This window comes from Amblyraja radiata, chromosome 27, assembly GCF_010909765.2.
Source record: "Amblyraja radiata isolate CabotCenter1 chromosome 27, sAmbRad1.1.pri, whole genome shotgun sequence".
Taxonomy (NCBI): Eukaryota; Metazoa; Chordata; class Chondrichthyes; order Rajiformes; family Rajidae; genus Amblyraja; species Amblyraja radiata.
The window spans coordinates 9,817,892-9,840,127 of NC_045982.1; the positions used below are offsets into that span (position 1 = coordinate 9,817,892).

At 43.8% G+C, this 22,236-nt stretch overlaps 1 protein-coding gene across 1 annotated transcript in view; it reads right to left on the minus strand.

Annotated features, from left to right (window-relative positions):
- Positions 1–633: 633 nt before the first annotated feature.
- The window catches only part of lin28a (lin-28 homolog A), a 48,948-nt gene continuing 27,345 nt past the window's right edge, over positions 634–22,236 (minus strand). Inside the window, exons 3-4 of the mRNA XM_033045061.1 lie at positions 8,944–9,128; positions 634–1,553 (exon numbers count right to left, since the gene is read on the minus strand). Coding sequence (XP_032900952.1) covers positions 1,181–1,553; positions 8,944–9,128 — 558 coding nt within the window. The 3' untranslated portion in view covers positions 634–1,180. The remainder of the gene's footprint in view (positions 1,554–8,943; positions 9,129–22,236) is intronic.

Genomic DNA, 22,236 nt, shown 5'->3' on the forward strand with positions numbered 1-22,236 from the left:
GAAGTTGGTGGGGTGAGAGGCGAGGTAGGGGTGGATAAGAAGGAAGAAGGGGAGGTTGGGGGGGGGGGGGGGGAAAGGGGGGAAGAGGAGGGACGGTTCCTGGTTCAGCCAATTCAAGGAGAATCTACAGGCAGATGTCTTCAGCGTGTAGTTGGACAAATATTTCCTGATAATTGTGTTGGGAGTTGTAACAACTAGTCCAAATGTACCGCATCCTGAAGCACATTGTCCCTTCCCAGCCGTGGGATGTTTACTACCTCTCTGTAACACTGGCCTAACATTGGTTACGTGGGTCTGCCAGGCTGTTGCAGATCCATGGGCACAAGAAACATTGAAACGTGGGGAATTTATATTAATCCATTATGGTCGGGTCAAGAAATACTCATGTTTCAATTCTATCATGTGGTTCTAGGACTTTGGTAATGTTGTTAAACCAACCGATAAATTGACCGATAAATAGGATTAGGTCTGGTCGTCACATGGAGCACGGCAATATTTGTCCATCTAAGGAGAAGAGGAAGCTTCCCGTTAAATGGAAAATAACCACCCCGGACACGAGGACGCCCAATTATGCGAGGCATGTTGTTGTGTATTGAAAGTCATGACGTGGGTGTCAGCTTTTCTTCATTGTGACATTGTGTTTGGAGAACTAAAGTCCATGGACTGACGTTTATGGACCGACCAGGAGTGAAGGAACCATTGTTGGGTAGTTGATAGTTAGAATACCATGCATGTTAGCCACAGAAGGGTCAAAAAAATGGTCAGCTAGTCCAACCATTGCTAACAATACCAGGGGGGGGGGGGTTAAAGTGAGAAATTGGATGGGAAAAAAAGAATGAACCTCTTGCTCTTTACTCCTTGGAAAAAAGGACATGAAGAAAATAAATTGCCAACGTTAAATGAATTGAAATGAACCTCCAGAGATGTGTGTGGTGAAGGGTGGCATAATAGTGAGGTTGGTGGGGGGGAGGGTTTGGGAGAAAAAGAAATTTAATGTCTACAAAGTTTTCTGTTGGAAGAATATCTATCCAAATTCTATTCATGATCAGAATGAGTAGAAGTTGGATTCATATCAAAGTCTTTAGATTGTTTTGGAGAACTGCTAGGTTTAACACTCAGCAGAGAGGGCGAGCCTGAGGTAGTTTTAGATCCTGAAATGGTTCCCAGCACTGACGGTGTGTCAGGTCTTTTTTCTCTTCTGCAAACACGAGCCGGGCCTGCCTGGCTCCTCGGCAGCCTCTTGCAGGGCACCCTCCGCACTCTCAGGAAGGAGCTTCTCCAAGTGCTCGCCCGTCTCCTCCAGGAGCAGGTCGGTGCCGTATTCCCCTCCCGCCTCGTGCGGCATGGTCGGCGAGGGTGTCGAGGCCGATGGGCCGGTCGTCGGTTTGCTCTCCTGCCTTCCCTGAGAAGTGGCAGATTGCTGTTGCTGGGCAGCTTTGACTGTGCAATTGGCCACCATGTGGCCAATACTTTGGCAATAATGGCACTTCTTGGGCTGAGGGGCTAGCTTACATTCCTTCGCATGGTGATCCAAACCGCCACAGTTGTAGCATCTAAAGCAAATTTTAAAAGAAAACACAAGGATTAATATGTTTCAGCCTAGAATCTCCATTCTTTTTATAGTACGTTCCCTCAATACAATCTGCATCCAAGCGATCACAGAATTCCACATTACCTTTGCCACATGTTTACACCACCTTTAGTGCAACTTCAAAACATCAGGCTGGAGGTCCAGCTATAAAACTGGCCACGTCTCCACCTTCAAGGCTTGATTCTGCATTTGCACCAGGCCCACAACTTCAAGTTGGCTCTTAAAATTGTCCAATGTAAGTATCTATGTGCATATATTGTCACATGTACCAAGGTACAATAAAAAGCTGCTGCCCAGTCAGTGAAAAAACTATACATGATTACAATCAAGCCATCCACAACGTACAGATATAGGATAAAAGGGCATAACTTTTAGTGTAAGATAAAGTCCAGTAAAGTTTGATTAAATATAATTCAAAGGTCACCAATGAGGTAGTTGGTGAGAGGATGGTCCAGTTGCCTGATAACAGCCGAGAAGAACCTGTCCCTGAATCTGGAGGTATGCATTTTCAAACTTCTGTACCCCTTGCCTGACGAGAGAGGGGAGAGAGTGTGACCTGGGTGAGACTGGCCCGTGATTATGCTGGTGGCCTTGCCTTGGCAGCGTGAAGTGTAGATAGCGTTTTGTGTGATAATCTGGGTTGTGTCCACAACTCTGCAATTTCTTGCTGTCTTGGATGGATCTGTTCCCAAACCATCTCTCTACGGTGTGAATATTCTTAAGTATTTTTTTTAAATCTTGTGTTCAAAGATGTCTTGTTGCTTTACGGGAGATTTTATTTTTACTTTTAACCGTACATAATAGAAATGAGGAAACACACCTTGGCATCTTGTACCTCAATCCAAGAAGGTACAAGAGTTCTCACCCAAATGATGGTACTCCTTCAATACTGTCCCTTCTTTGGCATATTATTCCACCAATACTGACTGCCCTCTCTGTCCATTCCCTCAGCAAAGATGGCAGGGTGATTTATGAAATCCCTGGTTCTAATGAGTTTCCACAATATTCTTATAATTCATCTAACATTTTTATTTATATATTTTACTGATGTATAGGGGTCGCTGATGGGGGTAGTAGGAAGATATAAAAGTAATTAAATAGCAAGCTTGGGCTCATTCATTCAGCAAGGGTTTCCACCAGCTTTATTGCACAGCAACAGTAGGGGGCAATGTCACGCCATTAAACAGCAGGGGCATTGTCAGGCCGTAAAAAGCAGGGCCTTCAAACAGCCCGTTAACATTTGCCCAAAACCCGAGATCTCATGCACTTATTTACTTTTACTGCCAATGTATGTGGCTATCACTGCCCATAACAAGAGTGTTGTACTTAATTGTAAAATGACTTGCACACAATGCCGCCCCCACTCTCCAATCTCTGCTGGCACTGACAGCAGCGACAGAAATAACACATTGTGCTCACCCACAGTTTCATTTATCAAGTCATATGGGCACAATCCATTGGAGATAGTACTCGCACAATGGGTTCCGTGCTATTTTATTCACTTGGCTAGCATTCATAGAGCATCACAATGGCACAACCTCGCAGCACCAGAGAACCAGCTTCGATCCTGACTATAAGTGCAGTCTGTGCAGACTTTGTACCCTCTCCCTGTGACTGTGTGGGGTTTCTCCAGTCCACCACCCCACCCCACCACCTCCTACATTCCAAAGATGTGCAGGTTTGTAAGTTAATTGTCTTCTGTAAATTGCTCATAATGTGTAGGATGCAAAAGTAGGATAACATAGAACTAGTATCTGGGACAGTATCTGGGACAGGAGGGCACTAAAACGGGTGGTGAAAACCGCGCAGCACATCATCGGTGCCCCGCTCCCTGCCATGGATGCCCTCCACCGAAAACGGTGTCTGAGACGGGCTGGGAAGATCATTAAAGATCCCTCCCACCCCAACCATGGACTGTTTGCCCTCCTCCCATCAGGGAGGCGGTACAGGAGCCTCAGGTCTCGTACCAGTAGGATGAGGAACAGCTTCTACAATTATACCATCACATTGCTGAACTCGGAGTCCTGCCGATAGATTTCTCCGGTCCCTCCGTCCCCATTGTTTAATTATTCTGTATTTTTGATTATTCTGTATCTTCTTTTTTTTAATTTCTATATGCACTACTACTACGGACTGACGCAAAACTGCATTTCGTTGTACCCATACTTAGTATTTGTGCAATGGCATTAAAGTTGAATTGAATTGAATTGAATTGAATTGAATTTAATTGAATTGGTCAATGGTCAGAAGGACCCGTTTCCACACTGCATCTCTAAAATGAGAAGTTCTACATTATCAAACTCACCAACAAATGCTTTGTTCATACACTGTGCCCACACTAAACATGTCATCCACCAACACATATGGAACATGAGCAAATCGTACTCTACACATTGTAACCTATAGTGCCAGGGATGTAATTAAAGATGTGCATACAATCACAAATATCAACGTGTGGAGGTTCTGATCAAGACCTGGCTTCTGGACTTACCTTTTGATTCACGATTCTGGAACAGCTTGAACCCCCAACATTCAGACTCAAGCGAGGGAGTGTAACAAAAACTCCCAACAGTTCTGTGGTGACAAGGTTCTGAATCTGAACAATAAATCACATTTTTGATTGCTGTGGCGTAGTGTAACGTGACATTACCAAACTTGGAATAGGAAGTGCGAATTGGCAAAGAGCTGAATGATCATAGGATCATAGTCACAAAGTGCTGGAGTAACAAAAAGTGCAGGTCAGCATCTCTGGAGAAAAAGGAGAGTGACGTGTCGGGTAGGGGCCCTTCTTCAGACCGAATGACTGAAGAAGAGTCACGACTTGAAATGTCATCTATCCATTCTCTCCAGAGATGCTGCCTGACCCAGAGAGTTAGTCCAATACGTTGTGTCTATCTCTGGTATGAACCAGCATCTGCAGTTCCTTGTTTCTACGCAAGATCAGTCACTGTCTATGATTCATTGGCTGATCTTTGTATCTTTTCCCTGGATTCTGAAACTGCACCTTAGTCATAAATGCCTTTCCTGCATCATCCTTGTTAAACCCTTGAAGAATGCAGCATATTTTAATATGTTTTCTAAATTATAGAGAATACTGTACCAGTCTATTCAAATCGCACAAAATTGCAGATGCTGGAATCTTGAGCAAAACGCTAAGTGGTGGAGGAAGTCAGTGGGTCAGGCAGCAGCTATGGAGGGAATGGGCAGCTGATATTATGGGTCTGGATCCTTTATCAGGCTGATTTTGTTGGGAAACGATGGCCTAGTGAGATAGCAGAGAGCTGATGCCTGACAGCACGGCAGAGGTCAGCCTGCCAGACTACAATGGCACCTTCCTACAACGGGTTTGATTACAATATTGGGATTGATATTGAATGAGCGGTAGGGCTGTGCATTGATAGGGGACTAGATTGGAGCGGGTAAGGAGAGTGGAGAAGTCAACATGGTTGACATCACGGCAGCGGTTGGAAATAAAAAGAGTACAGAAGGAAGAAGGGCAACACGGGGCCCAGGAGCAAGAGGAATATTGAAGACCAGAGAAGGGGTCGTCAACGATGGATGAGAACTCCCAGCCAAAGATGTAGGTCTGGAGGAAGATGCAATGGAAGAAGAGCTCGATATCACGACAGGCTCAGAGCACATTGAGGTGTCTGCTCGGGAGTACAAAGGTCAGGCCTCTGGTGAGGTGAACACACACACTGCACTCCATACAGACAGCAACGTCAGTCATGTTCAAACCCGGGTCTCTGGCACTGCAAGGACCACCCTGCCCCAATGTGCCGTGTTCTTGCCCATTCCCTCAGCTTGCTCATGTCCCATTGGAACCTCACTACATCTTCCTCCAACTTACAATCCCATCGTGTTTGGTATCGTCAGCAAGTTTTGAAATATGAACAAATTATTGACACACTAAGAAGAACTGGCCAAAGACTACCAGCTGCTTTAGTCCACTAATTGCAGCATGCCAACCCAAGAATGATTTGTTTAATCCCACGTCCCCCTTTCTGTCAAGAGTCAATTCTCAATCTGTGCCAGCAACTCTAACCTGTGGCTAACCTTGTTGATCTTGGACCTTATCAAATGTCTACTGAGAAAGCAAATACACCTCCTCCGCTCTTTCCCCCTTATCTATTCTGCAGTCACATCCACAAATAATTCCAGTTAGACTCACCTACTACTCCACAACACTGTTTTTTTTTAAATTCACTTAGTTCTTCATTTCCTAAGCCTTGCTGAACTCTTGACACTGATTTTTTTCCGATCTCGAAGCGCTGGAGTACATCAGCAGGTCAGGCAATGCCTCTGGAGGAAGGCATGGATAGAAGGAGCCCACCCAAAACATCACCTATCTATGTCCTCCCGAGATGCTGCCTGATGCGCTGAGTCACATAAGCATCTCCGTCAAATTGCTCTTCAAACTTGAGCACAACATCTAGCCTGGCACTTGGATGTTAAGTGAGTACTTCCTAATTTCATGCAAGAATGATGCCAACCCAACCCAAAACCTCCCAATCATTTGACATTAATCTCTTGGGCCATTCCAAAGAGAGAGAGAAATATATACATTTTTCGAGTAGAAAATCACCACAATTGTTTCTATTCAACTTCTGGTCTAGCCAGACTTGTGATAGCAGCAGGGACTGTACTGCCAGCATGCAATGCTGTTTACCACGCAGAGTACCGAGTATTGTCTGAAAATCGTTGACCAATTAATGAGCTACGGATACTGATTCTACTGCTCAACAGCACAGTGGGATGAACACCTTCACCTACATAATTGTAGAGGTACAAGGATTGTAAATCCTCACCACCTTCTCAAGGGCAAATCAGGGCAAGAATGCTCTCTTTGCTGGCAATGGCCAGATACTGAAAATCAATGTTAAAAGAGATCTCCATTGTAGAACTGAGGAGGTGCGGCACTATTAAGAGATTGACTGAAGAAGGGTCTCAACCCAAAACGTCACCCATTCCTTTTCTCCAGGGATGCTGCCTGACCCGCTGAGTTACTCCAGCCAGCCTTTTGTGTTGGTCTACTGTTAGGGATTAATCTTTCAGAGGAGATATTAAATCAAGGGCCTTTCTGACTTAAATGGTTGTTTTAAAAACCAGTCTTACCAACCTATTTCAAAAAAGAGCGAGCAAGCGTTCCAGCAAAAATTATCCCTCAACCAGGTTATGTGATCATTATCACAGGCCACAATTTCCCACAATGGCTACACTTCAGAAGAACTGCATTGACATCATATAGTTTTTTGGGTGCTGGGTCCAGGCTGCAGGTAGGGCGACGGCTGCGGGCTGCTGGAGGGCAGTGGCGAGGGTCTGAAGAAGGGTTTCGGCCTGAAACGTTGCCTATTTCCTTCGCTCCATAGATGCTGCCGCACCCGCTGAGTTTCCCCAGCACTTTTGTCTACCTTTGACATCAAATACTTTTGGATGCCTTGAATTGGTAGAAGGTCCCAAGTCATTCTCTTCACACTTCAGCAATGACTGAAATGTCGAGCTATGAACGTCCGGAGACTGGGGAGGGCAACTGGAGATGGGAGGTCAAAGAGTAGAGCCTCTAATGATGGCTGCTGTTGTATCAGAGCTGGAACAACAAGAGTCAGCATTTTTGCTGGAAGGTGACAGGAAACCAAGAGGGCCCGCTCCGTCCGCTCAATGTTGGGATCGCTTCCATTACACTTTCACTGGAGGTGGGGGGTGGGGGGGGGGAGATTAGAATGAGGTGCAGAGTAGGAGCCAAAGTATCGGTGAACTGACATTCCAGAATGGGCGTCTTACTTTAATCATCACCTCCTGACCTTTAAAGGCAACTAAATAAGTGATGCAAAATAAATAATTCATGAGATTCAATTGGTAAATAAACACAAAGGAGACCGAGGCTCAATTAATCAATGTCATCAGTCTCAATCACCATGGAAATATTAAATGAAAATCAATCACACTGATAAGAGGGGATTAAGGTCACGAGGGCACTCCCCAAACAAAACTACACATCCTCAGGGAGTTGACTATCCTCACCACACTACCCTATTTTTCTGATCCTCTCAAATTATTACATACTGACTTGACTCTCAACTTCTCCCTCTCCCGTTCTCTGTGTCATTTTCCATTTCTCTCCCGTTATTTTTAGTCCTCTTTCTCTGGACTATTCTGTGCTTTTCCATCTCATTGTCAGCAAAACCCTTTTAGCAAAATGACACCCGCTCCAAGTCAGCTTGCAGGTTCTTTAACAAACCACCAAATAAAATAATAGAGCCTATTATTGAGGAATATTTGAAGATGCCGGATAAATGAGTTTTTATTTAAAGGAGGTGGAAAGGCAGGGACACTTTAGGGAGGGGAAAACAACCCCCAGGGGTGGTACAGTGGTGCAGCTGGTAGAGCTGCTGCCTCAGGGCAATTTGATCCTAACCTCGGGGGCTGTCTGTGTAGAATTTGCACTTTTCCTTGTGACCACGTGGGTTTCCCCCGGGTGCTCCGGCTTCCCACACATCACAACAATGTATGGGTTTGCAAACCAATCGGCCTCTGGAAAATTGCCCCATGTATGTTGGGACTGGTTGTGAAAATGGGATAACATGGAACTATTGTGAATGGGTGATTGGTGGTCATAGTAGACTCTGTGGGCCGAAGGGTCTGTTTCCATGTCGTGTATCTAAACCAAACTCAACTCAACTTAGGAGCTGGGGTGGAAGATTGCAACCTTTACGTGGCCCTCCCTGTTTCGACGGATGCAATCAACCTGGTGTGCACAATCAAATAAGATCAAATAGAACAAGTTGTCCTACAACTTTAGGCTGTGCACGCCATACGCAAGAAGAAGAATTTAGGAGCTTGGCACAGTTGCCAATGATAAAACACATCAACTGGGGATGCACAGAGGAACAGAATTAGGGGCGCATTAGCCCCGACTTCAGGGAAGCTCACCATGTCTGTCCTTTCTCCCACTTTCTGGCAGCTCTCCAGTGTCTAAAAGTCAAGCTCTGCCGAGTATCTGCATCTAACTCACTCTCCAGCCTTGTGATCCTGAGTGCAATAAACCCCAATCTTTACAATGTTGTGCTTCTGGCTCCACATCCTCATTTCAGCTGGATTAGAAGTTTGAATTTGCCCCACCTAATATAAAAGTTGGATGAGTCGAGCAGCCTTGGTAAGCAGAGCGTTGGATTACTGCCACAAACTAAGAGTGATCGCCAATTTCGCTTCAGCCCATCCTTCCTCACACCATTTCTTCCCATTCTTTATTAGGGAGGCCTCTGAAAGCAGGGCCCTGGCATTTGAAGGACTGGGGTGTGATTGGGATCACTTGCCCCTGAGTGTCTCTCCCACCACACCTTCATCCGCCTCACCTGTCTCCTTTTGGTCTCCGCTTTTGCACATTCTTCCCTTTAGGCCTCCTTTCACTCCCGATGCAAGAGCTGCCACCTGGACCCGTTACCCGTATCGATTCCAAACCTTTGGAGGATTTCTTGAATGTAAATTCCACTGGCTCTCCTTCTTTCAGACTGCGGAAGCCTTCCATGTGCAGCTTGCTCTGGAATAAACAACACAACACCCAGTGGTAAGGAGATGGTTTCCACTTAGAACAAACTATTTTCTTACGGCTTTGAGAGATACAGCGTAGCAACAGGCCCTTCGGCCTACTGAGTCTGTGCCAACCAGTGATCACCCCGCATCATTTTTGTTTAGATATACAGCACGGAAACTCTATGCTGCACAAAAAGGACAATTTTACAACTTACCAAAGACCATTAACCTACATGTCTTTGGAGTGTGAGAGGAAACCAGAGCACTGGACAAAACCACAGCTGTCACAGGGAGAATGTACAAACTCTGTACAAACAGCACCCATAGTCAGGATCGAACCCGGGTCTCTGGCGCTGTAAAGCAGCAACTCTACCGCTGTACCACCCGAAAAGGACAAATCTCCCAATGATTTTACTTAAGAGGAGCTCCAGAGACCCGGGTTCAATCCCGACTATGGGTGCTGTCTGTATGGAGTTTGTCAGTTCTCCCCATCACCTGCGTGGGTTTTCTCCTGTTTTCCCCCAAAACGTACAGGTTAGTCGGCAAATTGGCTTGGTAAAATTGTACATTGTCCCTGTTGTGTGTAGGATAGCGGGGATCGCTGGCTGGCATTGACTCGGTGGAACGAGGGGTCTGTTTCCACATTGTATCTCCAAACTAAGCTAATACACCACAATAAACTGGGAATGATGCTGGGCCACAAACAGAAGGTCAGATAACTTGCTGAACCAGAAACACCTGTGTATCCAGCGCCAGTCTGTGCATGTCAGCCTGACCCATACGGAAGTGTTTGCCATTTGTCTCAGACCTGCCAAAACGGGGATGGTCCGCTTTGGAGGTTTGTCCCAATTTGCAACCTTCCTCACTGCCATCCGACCCCAGGGATTCATAGCACAGAACGAGTAATTTAATGTTACGCTTCCCCACTGGCTATCGTCCCAACCCCCCACACTCTCTCCCTGTGCAGGCAAATCTGGGACATTCCAGAGCCACTGATAGATACTGCAGGAGGTGAGTTAGTTAGTGCTGTAAATAATAGCCTGATAATGATAAGCCAGAATAGGCCAGTGTGTCAGATCCTCTAATCACAGGAGCCGGTCTAAGTGAGGGGCCTGCTGAGAGCTCAGGACATCCCTTCGCATACATAGTGCTCAAGGCATTCCCAGCCTCCCTACCGGTCTGTCCACTGCACTAAAAGAAATGCCCCAGGAATTATTTCTCTCTCTATTATGAGAAATAAATTCAAAGGCGAGGCATGGTTACTCCAAAATACCAATACTGCGGGGGGAAAAAAAACCCCTATGTGTGTAAAGCTTATCACACACAGCCACTTCTGCAATCCATGCCCGGCTGCCCTGAACAACAATCTGCATAAACCATTGAGGAAAGAATAAACAAACAGGAGACAAAAGGTGAGCCACAGGGAACCTCCGGCAACTGGCATTATCTCCACATCTTGATCCCCCGTGGACAAATGTACTATACATGCAGCTCACGTCCCACACACCCCTCTGCCCATCACCCACAACCAAGCCCTCCCACGTGTTCCCAGGTGATTTGTTGACCAAGTATTTCTGGCCAATTAGTTTAGTTAGAATTGAGTCTGAAGAAGGGTTTCGGCCCGAAACTTCGCCTATTTCCTTCGTTCCATAGATGCTGCTGCACCCGCTGAGTTTCCCCAGCAATTTTGTGTACCTTCGATATTCCAGCATCTGCAGTTCCCTTTTGAACACTTTGTCTACTCCACTGCGATATCTCCTCAAGGTATGCCTACTTTGAAGAAGTTCTCCTCCTCTCTCCGGAGACAGTTTCACAACCTCCTCTCTAACTGCACACCCTCTGTGAGTCTGAAGAAGGATTTCGGCCCGAAACGTCGCCTATTTCCTTCGCTCCATAGATGCTGCTGCACCCGCTGAGTTTCCCCAGCAATTTTGTGTACCCTAGTTTAGTTTTTTAGTTTAGAGATACAGCGCGGAAACAGGCCCTTCTGCCCACCGAGTCCACACCGACCAGCAAACACCATCCTACAGTTGTACAGGGTCTTGCAGTTGTACAGGGTCTTGGTGAGACCACACCTGGAGTATTGCGTACAGTTTTGGTCTCCTAATCTGAGGAAAGACATTCTTGCCATAGAGGGAGTACAGAGAAGGTTCACCAGACTGATTCCTGAGATGTCAGGACTTTCATATGAAGAAAGACTGGATAGACTCGGTTTGTACTCGCTAGAATTTAGAAGATTGAGGGGGGATCTTATAGAAACTTACAAAATTCTTAAGGGGTTGGACAGGCTAGATGCAGGAAGATTGTTCACGATGTTGGGGAAGTCCAGAACAAGAGGTCACAGTTTAAGGATAAGGGGGAAATCTTTTAGGACCGAGATGAGGAAAACATTTTTCACACAGAGAGTGGTGAATCTCTGGAATTCTCTGCCACAGAAGATAGTTGAGGCCAGTTCATTGGCTATATTTAAGAGGGAGTTAGATGTGGCCCTTGTGGCTAAAGGGATCAGAGGGTATGGAGAGAAGGCAGGTACAGGATACTGAGTTGGATGATCAGCCATGATCATATTGAATGGCGGTGCAGGCTTGAAGGGCCGAATGGCCTACTCCTACACCTATTTTCTATGTTTCTATGTTCTATGTTTCTATGTTACACACACTAGGGACAATTTTTTTTAACACACACACACACCAAGCCAATTAACCTACATACCTGTACGTCTTTGGAATGTGGGAGGAAACCGAAGCTCAGAGAAAACCCATGAGGTTACGGGGAGAACATACAAACTTCGTACAGACAGCACCCGTAGTTCGGATCGAACCCGGGTCTCTGGCGCTGCAAGCACAGTAAGGCAGCAACTCTACTGCTGCTTCACCGTGGCCGCCAATTCTGTGAATCGGCAACTGGATTTTCACATGTGTCCCTCTGTTCTTCAAAACATCCTCGGTCCTTACCACCAATTGTATATTTCATTGCAATATTATCCCTTCCACATGCATCACCTCACATTTATCGATGTACAGTCCAAATTCCATTGATCTACCCGTTCTTCAAATTCATTATGTTCTCCAGCATCTCCTAGGACCACCCTTCTCACACTATCAACTTCAACAACATTACCAACTTTTGTCATCTGAAAACTTACCAATCATACTTTCCACATTATCTCCAAGTTGTTAATGTTCATAATAGCAAACACTAAATATACCAACACCAATCCCCATGATCCACTGCTGGTCACAGGCTTCCTGGAGAAACATCATCTCATATTTCTCTGGGGCAGCTTACAGCCCAGTGGTATGAATATTGATATCTCTCATTTCAGGTAGCCCCTGGCATTCCCTCTCTCTCTCTCTCTATCCAACCCCCACCCAAGTCGCACTAGCTTCTCATTTACACCCTACAAACAGCTTACAATGGCCTGTTTCCCTTTATCATCATTACTTTTATATCTTTCATTCATTCTTCTTTATCGCTCCACATCACCGTCCATATCCTCGTTTCCCTTATTTCTAACCAGTCTGAAGAGGGGTCTCGACCCGAAACGTCGCCCATTCCTTCTCTCCAGAGATGCTGCCTGTCCCGTTGAGTTACTCCAGCGTTTTGTGTCCATCTTCCAATCACATTAACTTTGCTACTATCAACATCACCCTTACAAGACCTCTATTTACCAGGCTAATCCTTGGAGTCCTTCTTGAATAAAGACACCACAACTTTGTTAAGGATAGGAAAAGGCGCATTAACTTTACAATTTGCAGAAGGATTATCACACATCAACTTTATTGTGTACAATGGGATCAAAATAATTCTTTTGACAATGTAGTAGAAATTCAACAGCACAGGATTTATAACTTAGAAGACTGCCGATAAAATCCACAGGAAAACTAACAAATACTAGCTATTCGTAATGAGTAAGATTAACTTACATCTGCTTCCCAATACAAAATGGGATTGATATAGCCTGTTTCCTTCGCTCCATAGATGCTGCTGCACCCATTGAGTTTCTCCAGCATTTTTGTGTACCTTTGATATAGCCTTGATGGGACCCAGCATAGATCCAATGGGCCAAATGACCATGTTGGTTTTATTTATTCATTATTTATTAGAATTACAACTCTAGTGATTCACAACATCAATCAGCTTTAAAATCCACTGGATAATCAATAACCAGCTTTCTAACGTACAAGATACTTGATAGATTTGACATAGGTATGTTTTATGATGTGCAGAAGTATTGACTTTCACCAAATTTATGATATATATACGAGGTTCAACATAAACCAGCTATATAATTTAGAGTGTAAATCAACTTACAATGGGTTTACAACACAGATGTTTCGCCAAGTACTATCTTTGTAATCTGCCATGCACTGCCATTATTATATACAAAGGAATCAATTATAATGTTTAAGTGGATTGACAAAAAAAAAAAACGTTATAAAGTATGTGACCTATAATAAACACCATTTATTACTGCACGTTGACTTTGTTTAATAAAAGTTAATGAAGTTCAGGGAGAACAACAAGGAATAGCATTATTACATCTCATTGCATTGGTGCTAGTTTACTAGTGTTAGGTGTATGGACATACAGTGAGAAATTGATTTAGCTTGCTGTTCATACAAATTATACCATAAACCTCAGGTAACACAAAACAAAAAATAACAAGAGTGCAGAACATAGTGTTGTAAATAAAACACTGATTTTTTTTTTAAATGCATGGACTGCCACAAGGTAGATTGGAAGATTGGCAATTCATCTCTAGCATATGAGAGGCCCTTCACAAATCTAATCACAGCAGGGAGAAAGCTAGTCTTAAATCTCGTGTTAAGTGTTTTCAAGCCTTTATATCTCCTGCACAATGGGAAATAAGAGAAGAGCGAATGGCTGGGGTTTGAACATTGCTTAGTTATATTGGTTGCTTTCCTGAGGCAGCGCAAGGTGTAAATGGATTCAATGGGGGGTGGGGAGAGAGCTGCTTTGCATGGTGGACTGGGATGCATTAACATCTCTCAGCAATTTCTTGCAGTCTTGGGCAATACAGTTTCAGGGCTGCCAACATTGGGTGAGAGTTGGGAGTGAGAATTTGTGAGAGACCAAGCCCGAGAGAGCGTATCGACGGAGTGGGGGGGGAGGGGGGGGGTGGGGGGGGGGGGGGGGGGGGGGGGAGGGGGGGGGTGCTTGCACCTATACTTTATAATATGCAGTATACAGGAAAGGCAACATAAACAAATGTTGTGGTATACAAGAGGACTGACACACACCAATGTTATGATCTACAAGGATTCTGATAGAAATCAACCATAATATCCTGGAGGATCAACAGCCCCAGGTTGGTAAATTTTAGTTTTGGGTTAGTTTAGTTTATTGTCACGTGTACCGAACTGCAATGGAAAGCTTTTGTGGCTGTTGGTGGATCATCGTGTTGCACACTAAACAGCTCTATAGTGTACAATACGATTAATTTAAAACAACTTTGCCGTGTTCAGGAGTATAACACACAGCAGAATTGTCAACTTTATGATGGACAAAATAACAGCCATTGGTTTTCAACCCTGCAGGATAAAAGACACATATCAGCTTAAAAATGTACAGAAGCCTCAACCTAATATATACAACAACAACAATCAGTTTTATTCGTCACATTGCACATAACGTGCAAGTGAAATGAATTTGCCAGCAGCGGTACAATGAAAAAGAACACACAAAAACACAATAAAAATTTAACACAAACATCCACCACAGCATTCATCACTATGGTGGAAGGCAAAAAAAAATAAATGTGGCCAGTCCTCCTCCATTTTCCTGCCGCATTTCCCCATTTTAGCCACATTGACAAATAACAAGCTTCTTCTATAAGAGAACACCATCCGAGGATACAGGTCGTCCATGCGTTACTAACGTGCAATTTAATGACACTGGTATACATCAGCAAACTCCCATAATATTACGAAATTCATTTGGATACTTCCGTACATTTTAAGAAAGTATTTCCTTCTTTGTCTTAAGCGCTTTTGATGTCATTTATTACAACACCATGCAGGCACGGTCGCCATAATAGAATCATTTTTGACAATTGTTTTTAACTTGGAGGCAAAAGACATATGGACGTCTGCACAAAAAGAATCTGTCCATTGCCCTGAGATGACCCGTGGGAATTAATGTGAGATTAGAAATCCACAAGAGTATAAAAGCAAGGATGGAATGCTGAGACTTTGAGGTGCCGGTGAGGGATATGGATCACGTGCAGGCGGATGAGATTATGTTTATCTTAACATCACGTTTGGTGCAGACATTGCAGGCCAAAGGGCCTATTCCTGTGCTGTGCTGTTCAACGTGCACCAGTTTTTCAATAGATCAGCTGGTAGCTTAGTTTAGCTTAATTGGCCAATGTAACCCCCCCCACCCACCACCCCCCATGCAGGCAAGTGGGAAAATAATTAAAGGGGAGTTGGTGATCACATTACACATGATAACTTGCAAGGTTAGAGGGAAATAAGGAGTGACACTATTGGGATTTCTGTGTGGGAACCGGTAGGAACACAAATAATTCTGCAAGACGAGTTAAAAAGCTAACTGATGATGGGATATGGGCAGATCAACAGTCAACGTCCTTTGCAATTGTAATGGATCAAGACCTCGTTCCGTGTGGTCGCTGATGTAAAAAAGCCACCAGCCGCACCCCCCAAAACCCTCCACGTTAAAACAACTCGTGCACCATCATCATCACTCCTCAAATTTGGTGTGGAAGCAAATCAACGTTGCACACAAGAGATGACACACCAAAAAAATCCACCAACTTTTTCAGGGGAACCAATATCCCCGACGTCCAGGACAATCAACGTGCAATTCATGTGCGAGGTTTTTAGTGGGTGTCAATTGTGTTAAAAGTACGGGAGGTGGACCTGCACCAAGAGAGGGGTGGATAAACACCACTGAAACAATGGGCCAGAGCACAATGACAGCTAATTGGCAGCTCCATACACAACCAACTTGGCAGAGTCTAGGGCAATTCCGGAGCAGAGTAAAAGATCCCTCAGTGAGATGATTGGAAATGTTGCTCCAGTAGTAGAGACTCTGTCCAATGTAAATCAGCCTGATTGCAAAAGTATTTGGGAAAAAAAATTCCAACCCTTGCAAACATGGTAGCAAAAAAAGACAAGAGACTACAGATGCTGGAATGTTGACCAAATGTAAAAATGCTAGAGGAACTCGGTGGGTCAGGCAGCGTTTGTGGAGGGAAATGGGCATATGACGTGATGGGTCGGGACACATCTTCAGACTAAATAAAAGTTAGAGAGTCTGAAGAAGGGTCCCGACCAAAAAAAAATCACCTATCCTTTTTCTCCAGAGATGCTGCCTGACCCGCTGAGTTACTTCAGCACCGTGTGTCTATACTTGGTATAAACCAGCATCTACAGTTCTTTCGTTTCTACTGGAAAAAATAGTTAACCCATTTCATGATAGTTCTGAAATTCAATGTGATCAGGCTACATAGGATCACATTTCCGTTCCACCACAAATTTATCATAGAAATATGACAGCCAAGATGAAAGAGCAACACCTGTGCAATCCCTCTCCGAACAGCTTTCCCAAGGAAAGTTCAAGGTAGAATGCATCAACACGTTGAATCCAAGCAGGAACAAAGTCAAAGAGGATTACAGGAAAGGCACTACAATTAAGTAAAATATTATACAGTACCAATTCAACCACTAATAATATAAATAATAAATGCAAATGTCAAATCCTATTCACACCATGCAACAAGATTGATGTAAATATTTAATGTTTAGGTAGTTTGAGGAAAAACTTCATGAGGTGGAATCCACATATCCCAAATTTGAAACGATCAGAAGCATTGTGATGACACAGCAGTAGAGTTGGTGCCGTACAGCGCTTGCAGCGCCGGAGACCCAGGCTTGATCCCAACTACGGGTGCTGTCTGTACGGAGTTTGCACGTTCTCCCCCGTGATCGCGTGGGTTTTCCCTGAGATCTTCGGTTTCCCCCCACACTCCAAAGGCGTACAGGTTTGCAGGTTAATTGGCTTAGGTGTATGTGTAAATTGTCTCTGGTGTGTGTAGGCTTGTGTAAATGTGCGGGAATCGTTGGTCGGTGCGGACACGGTGGGCCGAAGGGCCTGTTTCCGCGCTGTATCTCTGAACTAAACATTGACATTTCAGCACTACGGTATTAAAGTGAATCAATGAACTAGTCCGAAAAGGTATCCACAACGTAGAATCGAGGAACAACAGATGCTGGTTAATACACAAAAGGACACAAGAGTTAAAAAAATTCGGCAAGTCTGGCAGCATCTCTGGAGAACATCAGATCGAGACCCTTCTTCAGTTTGAAAAGGGCTCACCAAATGAAACAGCACCTATCGATGTTCTCCAGAGATGCTGCCTGACCTGCTGAGTTTTACTCCAGCACTTTGTATCCTTTAAAGGAATCCACAGTATGGAAATATTCAGGACAATCAACATACAGTTTGAAATGTATAGGATGATCAATCAGGACAAGGTTAATAATGGACGAGGTTTGATAACGAAATGGCATACCGTTTTAGAATGCCTAGCAGAACCAGTTTTTTAAAATCTATTGCAGGAATTACAACCTTATTACTCTGTAAATGTAATTAAATGTATTACAGTATAACATATCGAAGGTACTTGCACCCAAGTTACTAACTAAAGTGTAGTGCTGCATAAATTGTCGATTCTACAGTACCAACCTTCTACATTTAAAAGGCATTTAGATAGGTACATGAATAGGAATGATTTAAAAAGATATGGGCAGGTGGGACTAATGAAGAAGGGGCGTCTTGGTCGGCATGGACAAGTGCGGCTGCAGGGCAAGTTTCAATGCTTCCTGTGACTATGACAATAGACAGATTGGCCTAATGGCGTTGTAAGGCAGTAACTCTACCACTGTGCTACCATGACGCCCCTGTGCATCGAAAATATTATGAATGCAAAATATTTCACAGGTTTCAGCAGCAGCTTGGCCTCGGGCAATGTATTATTGAACCTCACCTCCTAGACCCAAAGACAGTCTTTGACAGAGGCCAGGCTCGTTTGAAACTTTAGCTTCTGTTGAATGTACAAAGCTGTAAAGCTTTTCAAAAAAAGACAAAAGTGCTGGAGTAACTCAGCAGGCTAGGCAGCATCTCTGGAGAACCTGGGGCAGTGATGTTTCGAGTCAGTACCCTTCATCAGGCTGATTGTGAAACTTTTTAAACATATGCCCGTTTCCTATTTCTTAGTTTAGTTTAGTTTAGAGCTATAGTGCAGAAATTAGCCCTTCGGCCCACCATGTCCACACTGACCAGCAATCCCCATACACTAACACTATCCTCCACATAGGGGCAATTAACTTACAAACTGGTACGCTTTGGAGTGTGGTAGGAAACTGAAACACCCGGGGAAACGCACGCGGCCACGAGAACATACAAACTCCGTACAGACAGCACCTGTAGTCAGGCTCGAACCCAGGTGTCTGGTGCTGTAGGCATCAACTCTGGTGCCACTGGTGCTGCCAGTGAAAGATTGTTGCGGACTGCCTCCACAAAGAAGTTAACAGCCTCCGTAAACTGAGTGATTATCTGCAGTCCTTAAAACCATTTCCTAGCAGAATGCAAAGGAGGCTTCTTTTAGTTCTTGAGCATGTTTCATCAGCAGGAATAACTACATCCACCATCTTTTTATTTTTTAAGAAAACCATTAAGGCCAGCCTTTTACACCATAACTAACAAGTGAGAGGGGTGATGCATGTGCATTCTTCCCAAATCATGGTGTGTAAGCTACATAAGTTGGTATGGCATCACCAGAAAAGTTGTAGAATCACTGTGGCCATATCACATTATTGCAAGTTGCTGCTGTTATTTAAATGTTGTTGCATATAGATAATGAGAAATGATGCACCTTGTAGACTGAAATCGATTTTTTAAAAATAAACAACAAATCAACCGTTTGCCAAACACTAACAAAAAATATTAAAATATGCTCAAACTGAGCAAAAAAAAGTGACGTCGGGGTAGAGTTGCTGCCTTATGGCGCCAGGGGCCCAGGTTCGATCCCGACTACCAGTGCTGTCTTACACAGAGTTTGCACGTTCTACCCGTGACCTGCGTGGGCTTTCTTCGGGTGCTCGGGTTTCCTCCCACACTTCAAAGGGTACAGGTTTGTACAAAGGGTACAGGGTTGTAGTTGTACGAAATAACTGCAAATGCTGGTTTAAACCGAAGATATACACACACACACACACACACACAATGCTGGATTATCTCAGCGAGACAGGCAGCATCTCTGGAGAGAGGGAATGGGTGACATTTCAGGTCGAGACCCTACACTCTTCTCTAGGTGAATTGGCTTAGGTAAAATTGTAAACTGACCCTAATGTGTAGGATAGTGCTAGTGTATGGGGTGATCGCTGGTCAGTGCGGACTCGGTGGGCCGAAGGGCCTGTTTCCACACTGTACCTCTGAAGTCTAAAATGTTAATCCCATTTACATATAGGCATACCCACATCAAACCGCTTCAAAATGTAAAGGAGATTGAATTGAATAGAAACTAAATTTAGGGTCTGCAGGAAGAGTGATATGCATCACCTTTATAATTTATAGGACAGTCCGTGAACAGCTTTGTGGTCTGTAAACTCTGATCCAAGCTCATTCATGCACTGGCACATCAATATATCGTAGCAACACAAAATATTGCACTGCATTGAAGATTTTGTATTAAAATCCAGAACGATCCTCGATTTTGTATCTAAATTTGAACATTCTTACTCTCATTTAATTTTTACGTACAGTTAATTGTAATAAACTGGACCATATCGTCACATGCAGGAATATGTGCATCACTGGCTAGCAAGTATTTTTTCAAACATCTCTCATTTCCCCTTATACTGAGTGGCTCATCAGTCCATTTCATGGGCAGTTAATCATCGACCACTGGTGGGTCTGTAGTTACACACAGGCCAGATTTTGTTTCCCTGAAGGGCATTAGTGAACCAGATGAACCACCAGGTCATTTTTTCTGATAATACCCTCCCATTCAAGGTTCATTTAATTTAGTTCAATTTACACTACCGAGCTCCCTTGTGGAATACAAATTGGGGTGTCTTCAGGCAATAATCCAAAGCCGTGGATGTTAGTCTAGTAACTTAAACCACTATGCTATTGTCTCTAACACCTGCATTACAGAGCAGCTTTATGATATTTGTAGCTATCTCTGTAGAACTTCACATCAAGTGGAGTCATCCACCTACTCGAATGCCTTCACTTAAATGACCATGCATCTACCATAATGTTATATAAACTGGAAAAATAACAGCAGCTTTATAAAGCACTTGACCATTATCAGTATATGTGTACTTTAAATTATACAGGGATCTCCATATACAGAAGATAGACACAAAATGCTGGGCTGGATAACTCAGCTGGACAGGCAGCAATTCTGGAGTGACGTTTCGAGACCTTTCTTCCAACCCGAAACGTCACCCATTCCTTCTCTCCAGAGATGCTGAGTTCCTCCACCATTTCCTGCCTATGTTAGGTTTAAACCAGCATCTGCAGTTCCTTCCGACATCTCTCCATATACAGATTTTCTTGTAATATGTATGGATATAAATATCCCAGATTGTTAATATACAAAATAATCCAGAAAACCAGCGTTGCAAAAAATAAACCTTGAAGATACACTTGTTAACATGTGTAAACGACCAGTAATATAGACCAGAGTTTATATTATTTAGAGATATCTTTGTAAAGGCAGATTTATAACAAACATCATTAACAATATGAACAAAACAAAAAGACACAGTGCTGGAGCAACCTAGTGGTCAGGCAGCATCTCTGAAGAGCAAGGATAGGCAACGTTTCATGTCTGGACCCTTCATCAGACCGATCGCCACTACACCAAGTTGTGTCTTACACTACCTCTCTTCCAGCTTTCTCCCCAGCTTATTATAATAAGTCTGAAGAAGGCTCCCAACCTGAAACGTCACCTATTCATGTTCTCTAGAGATACTGTCTGGCCCGAGTTACTCCAGCACTTTGTCTTTCTTTTTGTTGTAAACCAGCATCTGGATTCCTTGCATCTATCACAAACAGTTTGCGTTGTTCATTCCACCACGTTGTCAAGTCCCACTCTTTAAACAGTCTTTCTCTCCACCCGCAGAACACTGGGACCGCAGTGCGAGCAAAATACACTGAAGCTACCAAACCCCAAAGCTCTACCATCAAGGACAAGTGCATTTGGAATCTGCACACATTTGTGATTCAAGTCATAGTGAAGGGATGGAAGGAGAATGAGATTTTTGGGTCATTGGGAAACTTTGAGGTGGTGAGACCTTTTCAGGTTGCATCTGAATAGAACAGCTGCAATATCCTAGCTGGGAATTTGTTCCTGCTGTTGGAGAGGTTTCTAACTAATTTGGTAGAGAAATCACAGATCATGGACCAGGTGCTGGTTTGTATTGATAGGTACCTTATGGTCAGCATAGACATGATGGGCCAAAGCTCCTGTTTTAATGCTGGAATTAAAAAGACAAGCCTTGTGCAAGATAAAAATACGATCCACATACGCATAATGTTATAATATTCAGACTCATTTTTGTACTGCAATTTTATAATACACAGCAACACCCTCCTATAATGCAGCAAACTCCAGATATACCAGCTTTCTAATATGAGTCTGACACGTTATGGCCCATTTGGTGCAGAGGTAGATTTGAAACTTCACCACAACTTTAAGTATGTTATAATAATCTTAAAGTAGCAAAATAATATACTTAAAGTAGTAATGGCCCGAGGTGCTTCAGAAGAATGTTATCAAATGAAAGGTTGACTCTACACCACAAAGGAATGTTGTGCAAAAAGGTTTTTAAAAACTAAAGAAAGATTGAGAGGTTTTTTTTTTTTTTTTAAAGTGGAGGGGTTTATTGGGAGGGCTCTCCAGTACTTGGGACCCTGGCAGCTGAAAGCAATGCCATAAATGGTGTCGCAATTAAATTCACGAGGCCAGAATTGAAGGAGTACAGACATTTCAGAAGTTTATTGGTTCAGACACACTTACAACAAGGAACGAGGACATCCAATCGTCAATTAAACAT